We start from the raw sequence: 18,605 nt of genomic DNA on the forward strand, positions 1-18,605 counted from the left end.
GTAGGACTCCGTCTGCAGGCTCTGTGGGGGCCCCGGTGGGGGTTTCACTCCTGCAAGGAACCGGGTATGGGAAACTCAAGCCTCATACTCCAGGGTGAATTCTGTCAGTTGGATTTTATGACTAGTAATTGTGCTACTCATGACCCTTGGTTTATCTGCCCTTCCCTTACTGTTCTGAAAGGGTGGGAGTGGGTTTTGAACCCATCACTTAAAGGGCTTCAGTATGAAAGGGAATCCAGAGATACATTGTCAAGTTGTTAGCTTGTGGATGTTTTTAAACCCTTGAGATTAGATGGAATCACTCAGAGATAGCGAGAGGAATAAGAAGCAAAAGGCCAAGGGCTGAGCCCCAAGGAACTCACACTTTCAGAGGCCCTGTGAAAGATTAGGGATGGGTAGAGGAGACTAAATGAAAAGGAGAACTCACAAAGTGAGGGGAAGTTGTCACAGAAGGTAAGGGGAGGAAGAGATAAAGCCAAAGCCCACACTCTGTGGAAAGCTGTGGGGGTTGGTTACTTGGTTGTGCAAATCATGACAGTAATTTGTGACCAGCTGAAGAGGGCTGCTAGCATTCTTCTTTCCTCATGGGTCCACCCCCTGTCTCGTAGGTAAAGGCCTCCGACGCAGATGCAGGATTCTACGGCTTGGTTGAGTACTCTCTTTATGATGGGTTCCAGAGCTATGAAGCACCTCGAGCCTTCCAGATTGATCCCCGTGATGGGCGAATCTGTGTTTCCCAAGACACCGACAGGGAAAGGGATCCAGCCACCTATGATCTCTTGGTGAAAGCTAGAGACGGGGTAAGTCTTATGCATGACATTTTGAACAGACTCGAAAGTGAACCACTGTGTGTACCTTAGAGAGTACCAGTGATTGTCAGTGGCCAATGTTGTTTCATAAATCACTACCTCTGTTTTTTTTGCTGGAGAGTTTTGAGGCAAATACCAGCCATCATGTTATCTCATCCATAAATACTTCAATAATATCTCCAACAGATAGTGATTTTTAAAAAATGTAACTATAACAAATTAACCTTAATTAATATCTAATATCCATTCCATTTAAAAATTTCTGGATTATCTAAAAGTGTTTTTTAATAGTCTGCTTGTTTGAATCGAGATTCAAATACGTTCACAAGTTGATTTCATCACTTATCTTCCTTAAGTTTCAACCTGTGGTAGTCAGCCCCTGTCCCCTTTACCTTTTCTCATAAGATACCTACTTTTGGAAGAAATCAGGTAATTTGTACTGTAAATGTTCTACATTCTGAATGTGGCTGATTATATCCTTGGGATTCATTTAGTATGTTTTTTTTAAATCGTATTTCCTATAAACTGGCATTTAGAGCCAGAGACCTGATTAGTTTGGGGTGCATTTAGGTGATGCCGTGTGCTTCTTATTGCATCAGCAGACACATACCATTATCTCATTATGGGTAATGATATGGTGATTTTGAATTCTATTATTCCTTTTGCATTTATTACGTGGAATGTTCAACTAAGAAGAATATTCTCTCATTAACTACTTGATTACCCTGCTACATGATTCATACAGGAAAGGCAAGTTATACTTGATTATTTCTCCTTATTTTATCAGTTTTTGGAATAATGAGTTGGTGCGTTTGCCCTTCCCAAAGAGTGCTGATGATGTTTTCCTTCATCCCTTCATTTCCTCTATCCCTTCATTTCCTTCAGCAACACATGAAACAGATTGAATATGTTTAAATTCTGGGATTTTAACATATTCGATCTGTTTCATATGTTGCCCAACATCTCCTTTCTGAAGTACCTAATGACCCATCTTAGATCACTGAAGGCCCCTTTCAATTGGCTCTTATGTCCTTCTTTTTTTCAACTTTTAAATTGATATTTGAAAAACACACAGAAGAGTGGACAAATGATAAATACAGCTTCTTGGATTTTTGCAACACGAGCACATGCGTGAGAGCAGACGAAGAGATATCACTAGCAGCCTGGAAGTGCCTCTCTGGGCTTCTCGCTGTAACTCTGCCTTCCACCCTCCTACCCTTGAAGAATAAGCACTATTGACTCTGAACACCACACATTGTCTGCCTATTTTTAAACTTTCAGTGCATGGATTCAAATGGTATGGGTTTTTATTGCTGCTTTTGTCCAACATCCTTTGCATGAATCATTTATGCTGCTGTGTGTATCAATAGTTCACTCATCCTCATTGGTTTAGAGTATTTTTTCCTGTGAACTCACAGTAATATTTATTCTGTGATTGAACGTATCCATTTTTATTGCACGTAGTGCTTCTGTTAACTATCTCATATGTTGCAATTTGGTGAACAATGTAAACATTTATAGTGAGTGTATATTTAGGAGTGGAATTGCTAGTTTACAAGAAAACCAAACAACTTTTCAAAATGGTTGCACCAATTTATACTCCCACCAGGGAATTATGAGAATTTCATGTGCTTCACATCGTCCCCCAACATTTGGTATTTAATGTCTTTTTAATTACAGCAGTTCTGGTCCTTGTGTAGCGGTACAGAACATTGGGGGTTTACTTTGCATTCCCTTGAAGACTAATGCATTGAGTGCATTTTCATATGTTCATTTGGCTGTTTGTTTAACTTGTTTTGTGAAGTGTCTGTTCAATACTTTATACATTTTCTATTGTACTGTTGGCTTCTTTTCTTATTGATTTGTATGAACTCTTTGAGTTTTTGGTGTTCAAGTTCTCTCTTGTATACATTTCTTACTTATGTCTTCTACCATTCTGTGGCTCGCTTTTTCACTCCCTTATTGGTGTCTCTTGAGCAACAAAAGTCCTTAATTCTAATAAAGCTCAGTTTATCCATTTGTTTCCCTTTGCAACTAGTACTTTTTCCCTTTACAACTGTCGCTTCTTTTTTATTTTTATTTTGTTATTGTTGTTCAAGTAGTTGTCTCCATTCCCCCTGCACCACTCCCTACAACTGTCCTTTCAAGAAGTACGTGCTTACCTTAGGGACAGGAGGTATTCTCTTATGTTTTCTTCCAAAAACTTTATTGTTTTACCGTTTACGCTTACTTTTTCAAAATAAGCGAGAGGAAAGCTTATTTTTTCCGCATGTGGGTATTCAGTTGACGCAGCACCATTTGCTGAAATGATCATTCTTTCCTCGCAGCACGGAAGTATCACTTTTATCATGAATCCTGTGACTATATATGTGTGTGTCTATTTTTAGACACCTTATTTTTGACTACGTGTCAACTTTGTACTATCTCCATACCCTTTTAATTTTTTAGCTTTATCGTAGGTCATAATACACATATTCTTTTAGCTTTGTTCTTCATTTTCAAGATTGCCTTGGCTACTCCTGACCATTCACATTTCCCAGTACATTTTAGAAACAGCGTGTCCAATTTCCATTCCACTATAGCAGAGATACACACTGTTTTGCACTTTTTATTTTCAGTTAAGTCTCTTTTGGAGACTGTCTTCATTTCTTTTTGATCTGCTTACTGACTGCTCCTTCGTGTAGATGGGCACTGCTAACACCTTTCTGGCTAATTTTCTCTTTTGAAATTAATAGGAGAATCTACCTACTTATGACATGAGTTGATGGGACAAAAATGAGTCTAAATATACTTACTATAACTAAACATGTAGAAACTCACATGAAAATGTTCAGTAAAATTACTATGATCTATTACTGTACTCAGTAGAATCACTGTGAGCTATTTGATTAGATTTTACCAACCCCTGACTATGTGAGTCCAGGAATACTTGTTCCTATGTAAGAACATGTGGGAAGCAACAACAGGAATAAGCAGAGGAGCTTAAATTCACTCAAGTCTGTGCGATTATTTAAAGCTCAATATATGCACACAAAAATATTTATCCAGGGCTTCAGAAATGTATTCTTAGTAGATTTTAAAGCAATTATAAAAGGCCGTCTCGGAATTGCATAACCAGTTTAAATCCAATACTGCAGTAGTCAAACATCTGTTTCTAATTAGTTGGTTTCAGATGATTTTGTAAAAGTATATATAGAAATTATCTTAACAGAAATAAGATTGTTTGATGCCAGAAAAAAATTTTGCTGCCAAAAAGTAGTGCATTAATTAGGAGCATTTTCAGTGGAATAAAGGATACCAATCCAGATATTTAATTTAAACCTCCTTGCTTACTTCTTTCTGTCTCCATATTGAATCTACTCTCCACATTTACCCTATGGAAATTCCTTCCTTTCCTCTCAGCTTACCAGTGTCTATGGCAACATTCAAGTGCATCCTTAACCATGTCACTCTTCCACAGAGCTTTCCCAGCTTGAACAAAGGGGATGCATTTTTTCCCCCAGCCAAAAGCTATTTTCTTTTCAAGATAGCTAAGAAAGTGTTTACAGGCTGTGTAGTGGCCTTGGTAGTTTCTAGAAATCAAAGAAGAAACGATCTTCAGGGTGATGATTGCTGTGGTCTGAAAGTTTGTGATCCTCCAAATGTAGAAGTTGATGGTATTAGGAGGTGGGGCCTTTGGAAGGTCCTGAGGGTGGAGCCCTCACGAATGGTGTGGTGCTCTAATGGGAGGGGCCCCGAGAGCTCCTTAGCTCTGCCATCCTCTGAGAGCACAGCCAGAACCTGGCAGTCTCTGGGCCATGCTGACACCTCAATCTTGAACTTCTAACCTCCAGAACTGTGAGAAATAAATTTCCATTGTGTATAAATCTCCCAGTCTTAGGGCATTTAGTTACAGCAGCCTGAACGGACAATGATGTATGTGAATCAGAATATTCTTTTGTAAAAACCTCTTGTTTCATAGGAGGAAAATGCTCTAACAAAGCACAACATATTCTAGATTATTAGACCAAAGACATCCTTCCTGCAGGTACTTCATATTCAAGGTTTCATCCTCTTGTTTGGGTGATTCATCCTGAGCCCAGCCCAGGGACAGATGGCAGCTCGTCTGCACCCTGCCTGGTTTACTGTAGGTCTCATTATTTAGGTGTGGGTGAGGAGATAATTGCCATTGTAGGGACAGTTTGTTGTACTCACAGATGCCAAGAGGAAGGCATGCCACACCAAGGGAGGGCGTGTGCGTGCACATGAGAAGCACTGGGATCGGGAGGCAGAGGGAGAGAGGAGAAACTTCAGGCAAGGGTCTTTACTGTGGTTTCCCAGGGAAGGAAGGGGAGATGCAGAATAAACAGGCTATGATTGGCCAGTTTGGATAGGTTCAGTGGACTCCTGGGGCAGGGGGAATGCCTCTAGTTGTCTGGTACCTGGCTGTGGAGTGATTAGGGCAGACGCATGATGGCCTGGAGTGCAAAATGCCAATAAAGGAGGTGGTCAGGGGTGTGGGCTTTGGATTGGTTGGTTTATTTTTGAGGAGCATGCTCAGTGGATCCTGGTCAGTCCCTCCGGGATCAACAAGGTCCTGGATGTCAAAGTGTCAGAATGCAGCAAATGAGTGCATGGAGAATCTGCTGCTCCAGTGCAGAGTCCCCTTGAAGAGGAGGGCAGAGGGTTCACTGGCTCTCCTGGTCTCCTTAAGGCCACACAAAGGAAGATTCCTGTAGCTGCCTTGTCTCACTCCAATTTATTGGAAGTAGCACCCAGTGAAACTGAGGAAATTCACCATTTAATTTAACTGCTGTCCCAGGATAGCACCTTAAACCATCAAAGGAAGTTTTTGGCACCCCGGGTAACTTTCAGCATTTTATTCTTCTTTGTGTCAAGCCCCATGCGGTTCCACAAAAGCTTCACTCAATTCTCAGTCCAGGGCAAACAGTCCTCAGACTCTTCCTCAGATGCCACCAATGAGCACTCTTCCCCTTCACCCTCCCCCACACCTGCCCTTCTGCTGTCCTCATCTCTCACGTTCATCTCCTCCTTTCACACCCCGTAGCTCATCTCCACCCTTTTCCAAGTTTATCTCCTCCAGATGCTCCTGAGTGTGTGGATCCACCTCCAGCGTGGTCTTCTGTCCTTCTGTCCAGTCTTTGGGGCAAACTGCTTCAATCATTCCTCCATCCATGTGGACCATGCTTCATGGTCAGTGCGGGCTTGGGGTGAGACCTCGGCTCATCAGAGGGCACTGGCTTGTCAGAATCGCCTTCCTCCTTCCGGTGTCTGGGGCAGAGGGTGCTTGTTTAGCAGTGATCACCGTCACACCCTCTGTGGCCACTACCTGGATCACCCCCCGGACCCCCAGGTGCCGGCTTCCCCACATCCCACTTTGTTATCTCCTCCAGGCTCCACTTCTTTTGGCTTCACCTGCGTTTCCTCTGCTCTGACCCAGGGCCCCTCAGCTGTCCCACAGACCAGCAGTTCTTTGTGGTGTCATAGAATATGGGACATTAACGGAGCTGTCCTCCAGGCTTTCTTCCTCTTCCCCACCACAGACCCCCTGGGGGGCAGTGTCTGGTGATTCAGGGCCGTCGCCATGGTGATGCCTGATGTTAGGGGGAGGTCTCTGAGTCCACACCCATTTGCCTTTTCTTCCTTCCCCAGACTTCAGTCAGAACATATCTGAATGCAGAGTGTTCGTCCACCTTTGTGGACTGTTTCCAGTAGCCTCCATAGGTGGTTAATCCCCCCGGGAGTGGTGGACATTTGGCAGCCCAATCTGGGTGCAAGCCCAGTTGCTCATAGGAACAGCTTGCTCCATAGGAATGGGTCCAGGTTACAGGCATACAGGTCATTGTAATGATATAATCCCTCATACGCTCATGAAAACTACCAAAAGAATTAGCTGTCTTGCAGGCTACTATCCAATGCCCGCTTTGACCTACAGACCCCTGTGTCGATTTGACTTGTGCCCAGGTTTCTGTTGCCAAATGCAGAGCCCCTTAAAGATCCGTGTAGTAAAGAGAATCGATTCATCTTTCTCGGGATGAGCAGACAATGACACATTCAACGTGGATAAAAGTGGGGACACAGTGTTTCTGTGGTCTGCATCTTTTTAGCATCTAGTGTCTGGAAATGGGCTATCAGGACTTCAAAGTCTCCTTCTTCTGTGGTGTTTGGACACCTCCTTCTCTATTTGGGTGGCCGCCTTCTCCTTCTTGCCCATCATGTCAGTCCACAGAAGCGCAGGAAGACCCAAGAAGAGAGCTGCGCATGCAGCCCTCCTGAAAATGAGTTCTCCTGGAGGCATGTCTGGCCATGCATTTTTAAAGACAATATTTAGAAGAGTCTTCCCCCTTCCTCTAAATGACAGGCTTTTAACAGCTTCCTTGTTTTCATGTTGTTTGGACCTAAAACTGACTCCCACGTTCCCCTCAGGATAGATGAGAGCAAGCAGCAGGAGACTCTGTGTGTGTGTATTGTCCACTGTGGGGTGTTTATTCTGCTGCCTGCATACTATTTATATATTTCTTCTGTGATGAACTGTGCATGTCTACAAGCTGAAGTCCACACCCGTCGTAACTGCTCTGTGCCATACCTACCAGCAGCACACGTCCCTGATCGAAAAGGTTGGCAAAGATGAAGACAATGATGTTGACAAGGACTGGGGAGGCTGTCCCTGAAATGGTCGTCTAGACTGGATCAGAGGAATAAGTGAACTCAGACAAGGGATTTTAGGTTCAAGATGTTGGATTCTAGGCCATAATGCATTTATTTAAAACAATAAACTGCACTTTGACAAAAGACCTTCAACTTTACAGAATGACCTTGACAGTTTGTGATTTTCCCTTTATCCTTTCTCTTCCTAACACGTCTTGAAAGTGCTTTGGAAGAAAATTGCTGTGAGCCCATTTTCTGGTGGTCACTAAGATATTTATTTGTCTATTGAATAATTTTTTCTTATAAGATACCTACATGTTCTGGGCTTTTTTTTCTACTTAATCTTGGGATGACTGTCAATATTTTTAAAAATTCAATCACTTCTATTTCACTGGTATCACTTCTGAAATAAGCTATTTTTGCTGTAACTGTTGCTGCTATTCATCTCATCCATGGAAGCCATGAGAGTGCTATACAATTATGTAATGGAAACAAACAATTGGATTACATCGGAAATCAAATGGGTTTTCATGATAAAGCTCTATAATTTAATTACTCTATGTTTATATATAAATCCCTCTTTCCTTTTTGCATTTATTTTCATCATGTGAATGTCTCTTTTTCTGGTGTGTATGTTTAATAACATTCTATTTCTACTTTTTGTGATGTCTTGAATTCTGCAGCTGAAACCTGTGTCTGAGATAAAGGTATTTTGTCTCTATCTTACCGCTCCAGGCCCTGGGCAGGGCCGTGTCACACTAGCAGCACAGGAAGGAAATTGATTTTGCCCTTCGCCATCATATGTGTTCATGACGAAAGTCGGCTATGGAGCTTGTGCTGCCGGGTTTGTGTATAAAGCAGAAAGCTCTCTAGAAGCGAACTTACTGAGTAAAAGGGCACACTCATTTTTTACCTTTTTGCTGCAGCTTTATTGAGGTATAATTAATAAGGTGTACAACCTGATGCCTTTGAGATTTTGTTATCTATCTGTAAACTGGATTGAATTCTGACTTTTTTTAGTTTCTTTAATATTTGGCTATGACTCATCAAACCAGCATTTCCAGTTTTCTGCCACACTTCTGAGTTGGAGTCACTGAGAACAGAGAGTGCCCTTGAACCTCATTGGAAGGGACCATAGCTCATCAGTCCTCCTTGCCACCCCCTTGCAGCCACCCCTCAGGGTCCACATTAAAAAGGGCTCCTCCACACTCAGGAACTACACACTAGCTGGGGCTCTAAAATCCTACTGCTTTTGAGGACCTAACTCAAGAATCCCCTCAGCACTGAGGTTCCCACCGTTCACTGCTCATAGCTCAGGTCAGCTTCTGAATAATACAGATCTACATCCTTTATCTGCAGTCCTGAAACCCCAAAGAGCTCACTTTGGGAAGTTTGAAAAACTCATTTGATGAGAAACCTGACTTGAACTGACATGAGGCTATCCATGGGTTTTAATTTATTTTATCATTTTATTTTATCATTTTATTTTATCTTATCTTATTTTATTTTCTCTTTCTTTTTATTGTTGACACTATCACAGATGTCCCCATTTTCCTCTCCTTTGCCTGCCTCCCCCTTCCCTATGGCGATCGCCACACTGTTGTCGTGATTTTTTTTATTGCTGCAGAGTAATAAGTGCCTGATTATGGGGTGCTGCTTTAGATCTTACCAGGCATATGCACAATATTACCTTTATAAAATCTGAATAATTCAGAATTCCAAGACAGATCTATCTGGCCCCAAGTATTTAGAATAAGGAGTCTATAAAATCTCATAATTGATGGCGATTAACCACTGTAAACGCTTTCAACGTGTTATGCCTCTTCTTCCAGCAACAGGCCTGCAAGGTGAGCAGGTAGCCCTGCTTTACAGAAGAGGCCACTCTGACTCAGGAAGTCCCTGGCTTTCTTGAGGCTGTGGCCCCAGATGCGGGCAAGGCGGACAACAGACCCAGACCGTTTTTGGCTTTTGGACTGTGGGCCACAAACCCGGTCGTACAGCCTCGGTCTCCTCCATTGTGAGTCCTTGTAAACTGGGACTCCGTCTTCCTGTATCCCTAAGGCTGAGTCTATGGTTGACATTGCCCCTCATATAGTCTGTAAACAAGCCTTTCGTGAAAAATTGAATTGATGCCATAGCAATCCTTAAAGAAATCTCATCTAAAAGAAGTCACCAGGGTCTTCGGGGACACACCTGCAGATCTGCTATTTACAGTCTCGTTTATCTTGGGAAAATCCTTAACTTCTCTCTGCTTTGGTTTTCTTATCTGTTAAATGAGGGAAACCATAAGAGTCTGAAAAAGGGAGATTATAACACTCAAAGGAGAAACTATATGTACAGTACACTTAAAACATTCACAAGGGGTTACTATGACACAAAATTTATCCCATTTGATAAATTCAGCAGCTAAAAGTTGCAGTCTTAAGAAAGGAAGACTAAGATCTACAGTACCGCAGGAAGATTCGTTGTTCTGTGATGATACGCTTCTCACTTTGTCCATCTAACAGGCTGCCTGGTTTTGGTAGCACTGCCTGATTTAGCATCTTCATGGAGAGCCTAGGAATTAACATCTTGGTTCTCAGAGATCTTAAGTGGAGATTTCCTCACCTTTTCACATCTTCCCCACTTTCTCATTACTTCTATTACCTGTTGTTTCAGCCCCTTCTCAGACCTGAGGGACGTCTTGAACTGGAGCAGAAAGAGAAAAGGAAGGGGAACGGGAAGGTAACAGGAAGTCGCAGCAGGAAGGACCACCATTTGGGGAAACAGCGGGGTCTCTGTTTGACAGTATGCAGTATTATCTGTCTGCTTGCAGTATTGTCTGTGTGCTTACAGTCAGCCTGCAGTCCCTGTTTCTCCTCCCGGCCTGGGGACCTCCGGACCTTCGGGTTTGCTGAAGATGCAGAGCCAATCTGCATTTTACTCTCACAGACTACACGGAACTTCCATTGTTTTTATTTCTCCTGTTTTACTTCATCACCAGCATGGCCCCAGCACTGTATTCAGCGGAGAACAAGGAAAAATCATACTTTCTAAAGATGTATTTCTTACTTTATTTTAGTCCCCAAAGTCTGGGGTATATGGGAGCCACTTGCAGATCCGTCCTTAACGACATCCCACATGACACTCCTTCTCGCCCTCGCGTGAGCTTCCTTCCGACCTGCACGGCAGTGGGCCTCCCGCTCCTGTCCAAACTGCCTCCCCACTGTCTTTCTCTTTCCTCCTCAGTGCCTCCCTGCCTCAGCAGAAAAAAGAAGAAAAAAATTTAAGGGAGAGAGGGAGAGCAAGGGAAGGGGGGAGGATAAGTGAGTGAGAAAGCCCAGGCTGTGACTTACCAAGGATTTTTGTCAAAGATGAAAGCATCACAGTGTACCAGATACAAATGGAAAATGGGGCTTGAAAGCAGGAACATATGTTTTTACTCTGGAAAAGTAAAAATTACAGAGGATTATTTTCTTCAGTTGTATGCTCTCTGTTTCTCCTTGTTTTGAGATGGAGGCAACAGAAAATAAACAGTATCAGACCTGCTTCTCGCTATTTTATGCAGTGTGTTACTTTTCCAAAAACTTGAACAAGTTTAGTTCAGAGTTCCGAACTAAATCTGGCCCCAGGTATTTAGGAGTACTATCTTCAGTGCTACCACCGATGATCCCAAACGGCCCCTGACTGGTTTCCCTCCTTCCAGCCTTGCTGGCCTTCAGCCTGTTTTGAACATTGCAGTCAGAGTAACAGTGAAAACTGAGGTCAAATCAAGCAGCTTCTCTTTTAAAAACTCTCCAATGGGGCAGAGCCTTGGTCCTTTCAGAGGCTCTCGGAGTCCTCCACAGTCCATCCCTGCCTTTCGGTTCCGAAGTAGGCCTGGGACGAACACTGCGGCACTTCTGCCTCAGGGCCTTTGCACTCGCTCTTTTCTTCTGTTAGGCTTCTCCAGTCCATATCATTGAAGTCTAGCTCACCCTAGCGGTCAGTCTTTAATTCAAATGGCACCTTCTTAAGGAGGCTTTCACCGATGACCACTTCTCAAATTGTATCCCCCACCAATATTTCCTTACCTCTTCTCCTTACCAGTTAAAAATTGCTCTGGAGATAAAGTTGAATTTTTGTTCTCTTTGGATATCAGGAACACTTTCTTTGAATACCTTTGGCCTCTAGTCTGAAATTATTGCCTCATAGATGCTTAAGTGTAATAGCATTCATATTTAAGAATAAGTGCTGTCCTGGCTGGCGTAGCTCAGTGGATTGAGCATGGGCTGCAAACCAGGCATTGCAAGTTCGATTCCCAGTCAGGGCACATGCCTAGGTTGTAGGCCATGGCCCCCAGCAACTGCACACTGGTGTTTCTCTCTCTCTCTCTCTCTCTTTCTCTCTCCCTTTCCTCTCTAAAAATAAATAAATAACATCTTTAAAAAAAAGAATAAGTGCTGAAGTATAGATACCATGATAGTACACATAAACTCATCTTCAAGGAGCTCATCTTCAAGTTTTATGTGTTTCAAAAGTCTGTTCTAGGATCTTTGTCAGTTATTCCATATCCCAGTGTTCAGGAGAGACGCACTTATAATCCCTTCTCGTTCCTCAACAGGGTGGACTAAGTGCCCAAGCTTTCGTTCGTGTGGACCTAGAAGACGTGAATGACAACGAACCTGTGTTTAACCCGTCCACCTACGTGCTGAGCATTAGTGGCCAGACCCAGCCAGGAACTGAGATCGTCAATGTGCTCGCCACTGACAGGGATTCTGGGGTATACGGAACAGTGGCTTACGAGCTCATTCCCAGTGACCTGTCATCCCTTTTTACCATCGACTCTACCACAGGTACGTGACCTTGGAACACCTCTCCTCCAAAATCAACATCTTCTGTGAAACAGCCAGAAAATTACTGAGTGATTTCTTTTTTATTAGCAAGAGGTCACGAGACTCATATCACCTTCCACAAGGCCGCGAGGTATATTGCGAGGAGCCGGGGCTATAGTTAGATCAGACCTGGGTCGGAGTCTCCGCTGGCCTCCCCTGGTCTGAAGATTTTCATTGGCCTCAGTCTCCTTACCTGAAAAGAAAAGTAATGCCAAATACCCCTATGTTGCAGAGTTTTCATGAAGATTAAAGGCAGAAAATTATGAGAAACAACTGGTCAATAGTGGTTTTTTTCCTCTGTGTGCCATCTAAGAATGATTTGCATCATTTCAGTGTACAAATCATACTAGTGCAAAGAGTCCCGGACAGACACCACTTTCTAATACTAGGTCTGGCATTCCCTTAATCTTTCTGGGTCTTAAGTTTCCTTGTTTTTTTTAAGTAATACCTAAAGCTCCTTTTCGTTTTCTAATACAGTAATTGTGTTCCTGCCAAAAAAAGACCAGTGAGCAAACTGAGTGTTCGGTTTTTTTTAGAAATGATCAGTATTTAAGTTGTTACTCTCTTCTTCCTATCAGATTCTTATTAACAAAATGATGTTTGAAATAATTATTACTAGAAAACATAAAATTTCAAGTATATTACATTATAATACTTTTGAGATGTTAGAGCTATTCTGGTCCAAAAATCAGGCTGCAAAAAAAAAAAAGATTTTTTTCTCTTTTACATTTCTTCTTCTTTTAACAATCTCATTTTATTTTGTAGTTAAGAACACTTAGCATGAGATCCTCCCTCTTCACACATGTGTAAGTGGACAGTCCTCTGCTGTGGACTGCAGGGATAGTGATGACAGCAGGTCCCTAGACCTCACGCACGTTGCCGAACTGAAACTTGGTTCCCACTGCCGAGCACCTTCCTGTTTCTCCTTCCCCATCTCCTTCTGGCAACCACCATTCCACTAGCTCATGCTACGAGTTTGAGTATTTTAGATACTCCATGTAAGTGGGAAAACATAGGACTTGTCCTTCTGTTACTAGCCTATATCACTTCACATAATGTCCCCCAGGTTCAAATACTGTCACATGTGACGGTATTTCTTTCTTTTAGAAGGCTAAGTTATATTCTGTTATATATATATATACCATGTTTTCTTTATTCATCCATTGGCAGACATTTAGGTTTTTTCTGCATCTTGGCTAATGTTGTGAATGGTGCCTCAGGGAATGTGGGGGTGCAGATAACTCTTTGAGATTGTGTTTCTTCGTAGAGTGCCTGATCTGAGCACCAGCAGAATGTGTTTCTGTCGTGATGAGGGTGGCGTCAGGTGCCACGGTAGGCATGCTCTGTGCGTTGCCTTATTGGATCATTAAAACACCCTTGGCAACAACCGTATTCATTAGCAACAAACAGCAATTTCCACACGACGCCTAATCTCCCTAGTTAGCGGCCCCCAGAGGTGGACAGTCACTGCTCCTTGCCTGGGAAGTGCACTCCATCTGGAGTGTGTGACTGTTCAGGACTAGTTGTTTACAATGGCAGTCTTTATAAGGCAGAGCTTTCCTCGCTGAAAACAATCCACTGGCATGGCCCCTTTAACATTTAAAAGATCAGAAGAATATACTTTTTTGGGAAATTGGTCTGCTTATCTTGGCTTTTTCAAAATTCCTCTAAACTGAGGACCTTAACTGCTTGTCAGAGTGCCAGGCCCTCTAGGGCAGTAGCATTGCCAAACTTATATAGGTCAGCCAGTAATCAGGGCACAGAATCAAAAAGCACTTAGCAGATTGTTTTTAGAAGACATCAACACACTCATCACCTAGTTTCCCCAAGAAGATCTGGAACAGTGAGCTGCACGGTGCCCTGTTTCTAGAAGATAGCTCTGTTGTCGTGCTGGCTTCAGTCAGCCGCGGGCTCCACTCCTGGCACCGGGCATAAGACAAATGCCATCGTTAATCATGGAGAACACTTTACGTGAGTCATTATCTAGGGAGGTATCATGCTATTTGTTTTTTTTTTAAACAAAGACCAATTCTGTAATGGAAGTAGCTTTGGGTGATTGTTGGCTGGTACCTATATTATTTCATATCGGTGCATTTAGGTTGTAGACATTTCTCAGTCTAACAGTACTTAGAATTTAGTTGCACTTAATCACAACTCATGAGAAATTCATAAGGCCTGGTAATGCTATGCTTTAACCTTTAAATTGAATGGCATTATGACTATAGGAAAAAGATTGCCTAGTGAACAGGGAGTCTCCAATTTGAACGGTTGTGTTCAAGTTCATCTGTTGGCGGACTGCCACTCCACACACATTTTCTCCACTGCACATAACAGGCTTTCCGGCCATGCTGTAAAGGTGATCTAACTGTTGGTGTTCTCAAAGAACAGAACAAGGAGCAGTTGGGAATATGGTTTTCCTCTTCTGGACCCACATGTGCTTTTGTTGTAGTCTACAGAAAGCTGGGTTTTCTTGCTTAGCCTGTAAGGCCTATCTCTACAGAAGCTACCAGTGGGAACAGTCTCAAGGAATTGCGTATATATGTAGATATGTATATGTATGTGTATATGTAGGTATATCTATCTATTTGTGGAATAAAAGAACAACTCACATGTTTTAAATTGAAAAATGATTTAAATCCTTATTGCGTTCTTGTAAGAAATTGCAAGACAGTGTCATTGATGATACAGAGCAAAACTTCACTTAAAACCCTCTTTCCCTATCACACTATGCTAGGTGGCTCTGTGGCCTACCCTATTTGTCCTCAAAACTATCCCAGACTCTTTCCTCTTCTTTCCAGAGTATATGTGCTGGCTGCCACTTTTCTAGATATATATGCTAAATAAATACTCATATACATAATGTATACATTTATATAGAGTTTTATAATTGTGTAGATTATAGTATTTTTAAAGATTTTATTTATTTATTTTTAGAGAGGGAAAGGAGGGAGAAAGAGAAAGAGAGAGAAACATGAATGTGCGGTTGCTGGGGGCTGTGGCCTGCAACCTAGACATGTGCCCTAACTGGGAATCGAACCTGCGATGCTTTGGTTCACAGCCCGCGCTCAATCCACTGAGCTACACCAGCCAGGGCAATTATAGTTTTTATATAATTGATTATACAGTTGAATGGTTTTATAGTTATAGATAATTGTATGAGAAGAATATTGAGAATTGATGAGCGAATTTCTACATTGTTACATCTTCCCAAGTTACTCTAAAATTCTCTCTTCAAGGCATTCATTCATTGGCTCACGGGTCCCTTTGCCCTTTCATTTTGATGTTTCCCATATCAGGCGTGCTACCCTGTCAGCTTACGGAGTGTGTGTTACAGGCTCATGTTTTCCTGAGGACAAGAGATTTTTCCATTGACCTATTTGTGCCACAACCAAGACTCCTGTGTTAAAAATAGAGCCTTTGACTTACTGTGTTCATCTGGTAAGAACAGTGTTTTGGAGAAAACTGGAAGGGGGTGTGGCAACGTCATGGTTGTTTTCTCTTGTGGGTTTATCTTCCTGGTCTGTTTTTGGTTTTCTAAGCGTGTTGTTAGTTCAAAGGACATTTTTGTAAAATGTGTTGAGGCACCAGGAGAGAGATATTGAGTTTAGTTTTCATTTCTCTTATTCTCAGTTCGTTGGGTCCCTTTGATGTGGGCACAAGGCGGACCACAGTGTTTTGAGCTTTAAAAGGAGGAAGCACAGAGGCATATTTATTAATAGCTCTTTTTCATGTATTTTTAATCCCATTTGATGAAATATATGTAGATTTTTTCTACATTGTTTGAAGTATCCCTTTAGTACATGAAAAGAACAGTTTTTTAGCTTTTGTGTTTGTGCTGTTTATTTAGTAATTTTACACTGAAACAAACATGACTTCTAATTCAGATTATTTTAAGGTGACAGAGATTGTAAGCATTTGTGTTGGTCATTTATTGTTGTTTAGCTATTTTTCCCACAAAATTAACTGTTAGTTAAATTCTTGTGGTTTACCTCTTTTTATAGAAACAAGTTGATATAAAGAAAAGTCCATAAAAGTTCTAAAAAAGAAAGTAACTTGTCTACTCAAGTCAGAAAATGGAAGCAAGTTCATCCTTTTAATACATATTTATTCAATGACTGTTTATCTATGAACCATGCACTGTTATAGATGTTGGGAGTGCATCTGTGAATAAAACGAAAATTCCTGCTCTCATATATCTTACAATAAGAGCTTATGCTGCCTCGCTTCTTGTATGATCTATGTTTAGTTGTGATGTACACAAAATCCAAATTCAGCACTACAAAAGAACAGATAATTGAAAGAGTAACCGAGTGAATTAAACTGCCAGACAAGGGCTGCTATGTCTCCATGATTAGCTGTAATCTTTTGTTTGTACGGGCGTGTGGATTTTAATATGGACTCTAAGTAATGTAGCACAGACTCTGTTTTTCTTTCTTTCAAGGGCAGATTCTTTTCCAATGTTAGTTTCATGCTCAGATTTCATACCACGTAATGATTCTCATAATTCTTCATGATTGTCACTTTTCTACATATAGAACATTCTGATATGTAGTTAAGAAATTAATACCACATCTTATTTCTTAGAGGATGTGAGCCTGCTCACGCCAAAAAATTCTTTCTTTCATTTGCAAGACAGAGACTAAAATTAATCACAAGCACCTAATCAGTGCATGTCACTTTTATAGGAAACAAAAGCACGCTAGAGAGTTTTCTTACGTGTTTTTCCAATATAAGATCACAGACTCTTGGAGATGAAAGGGACCTTAGAATTCAGCTCCCTCATACAGTAGAGGAAGAAATTGAGCCAGAAAGAAATGTGGTGTCTTGCCTAAAGGTGCACAGTTGGTACACAGCAGACCTGAACTGGAACCTGGTGTCCTAGACCTGTGATCTGTCCCTGTATTGCTCCATCTCAGATAATAATACTTTGAAACATCTTTTCTATTTATTGTCTATTTGAGCCTCACACAACTTATGGGATGAGCAAGGTGGATGTTTTTATGCCCATCTGCAAATTAAGAGAATGAAAGCCCTTTGAGTCTTAGTGATTTGCTCAAGGATGTAGTTGGAAACCCGACACTTGAATTTACTTCACAAACTTCCATTTCAAGGATGTTTCTATTAGTATGACATTAAAAAAAACTAAAGATAAAGCTAAGATAAATATAGGCTCCATTGATTTCAACTTAATAACATAAAAAAGATCTCTCATTGTGACTTCCTACATAAGCCTATTGCAATTCTAAATTACCTGTTGATTTATTTACTCTTTGGCATTGAGTAAATACAACTGAGTGAAAACTTCCAAGACAGGTTAATTGTTCAGTGGTAAATTTTATTTTTATTGAATTCATTGGGGTGCTTTGATTAATACAATTATATCGGCTTCAGGTGTACAATTCTATAATCATCATCTGTATATTGTATTGTGTGTTGTTCACCACCCCAAGTCACGTCTCCTTCCATCACCATTTATCCCCTCTTTACCCTCTTCCACTTCCTCCCACCTTCCCTTCCCTCTGCTAATCACAATACTGTTGTCTGTGTCTATGAGGTTTTTTGTTTTAGGGTTTTTTTTTTTTGCTTAATCCCTTCACCTTTCTCACTCACACAGCCCCCCAAACTCCACCCCTCTGGCAGCTGTCAATCTGTTCTCTATAGATTTGAGTCTGTTTTTATTCTACTTCTTAGTTTATTTTGTTCATTAGGTTCCACACATAAGAAATCATATGGTAGTTGTCTCTCTCTGACTAGCTTATTTCACTTAGTATAATGCTCTCCAGGTCCATCCATGCTGTCCAGAAAGGTAAGATTTTATCTACTGATGGACACTTGGGCTGCTTCCAAATCTCAGCTGTTGTAGACAACTCTGCAATGAACATAGGAGTGCATATATTTTTTTTGAATTAGTGTTTCTTTGGATATGTTCCCAGAAGTGGAATTACTGGGTGATAAGGCAGTTCCATTTTTAATTTTTTGAGATATGTCCATACTGCTTTCTACAGTGGCTGCACCAGTCTGCATTCCCACCAACAGTGCATGAGGGTGCCCCTTTCTCCACATCCTCACCAGCACTTGTTGTTTGTTGATTTATTGATGATAGCCATTCTCAAAGGTGTGAGGTGGTATCTCATTGTGGTTTTAATTTGCATTTTTCTGATGATTCACTCAATCAGAGTGAATCATGTGTCTGTTGGTAATCTGTATGTCCTCTTCGAAGAAGTGTCTAGTCAGGTCTTTTGCCCATTTTTTAATTGGATTGTTTGTTTTTTGGGTGTTAAGTTTTGTAAGTTCT

At 41.4% G+C, this 18,605-nt stretch overlaps 1 protein-coding gene across 1 annotated transcript in view; it reads left to right on the plus strand.

Moving 5' to 3' along the window:
* DCHS2 (dachsous cadherin-related 2) overlaps positions 1 to 18,605 on the plus strand; it is a 183,063-nt gene that overhangs the window by 87,003 nt on the left and 77,455 nt on the right. Inside the window, exons 2-3 of the mRNA XM_045831515.1 lie at positions 609 to 800; positions 12,040 to 12,271. Coding sequence (XP_045687471.1) covers positions 609 to 800; positions 12,040 to 12,271 — 424 coding nt within the window. The remainder of the gene's footprint in view (positions 1 to 608; positions 801 to 12,039; positions 12,272 to 18,605) is intronic.

The sequence above is a fragment of the Phyllostomus hastatus genome, unplaced genomic scaffold, assembly GCF_019186645.2.
Source record: "Phyllostomus hastatus isolate PE091 unplaced genomic scaffold, TTU_PhHast_1.1 phas_contig_159, whole genome shotgun sequence".
In the NCBI taxonomy this organism is placed as follows: Eukaryota; Metazoa; Chordata; class Mammalia; order Chiroptera; family Phyllostomidae; genus Phyllostomus; species Phyllostomus hastatus.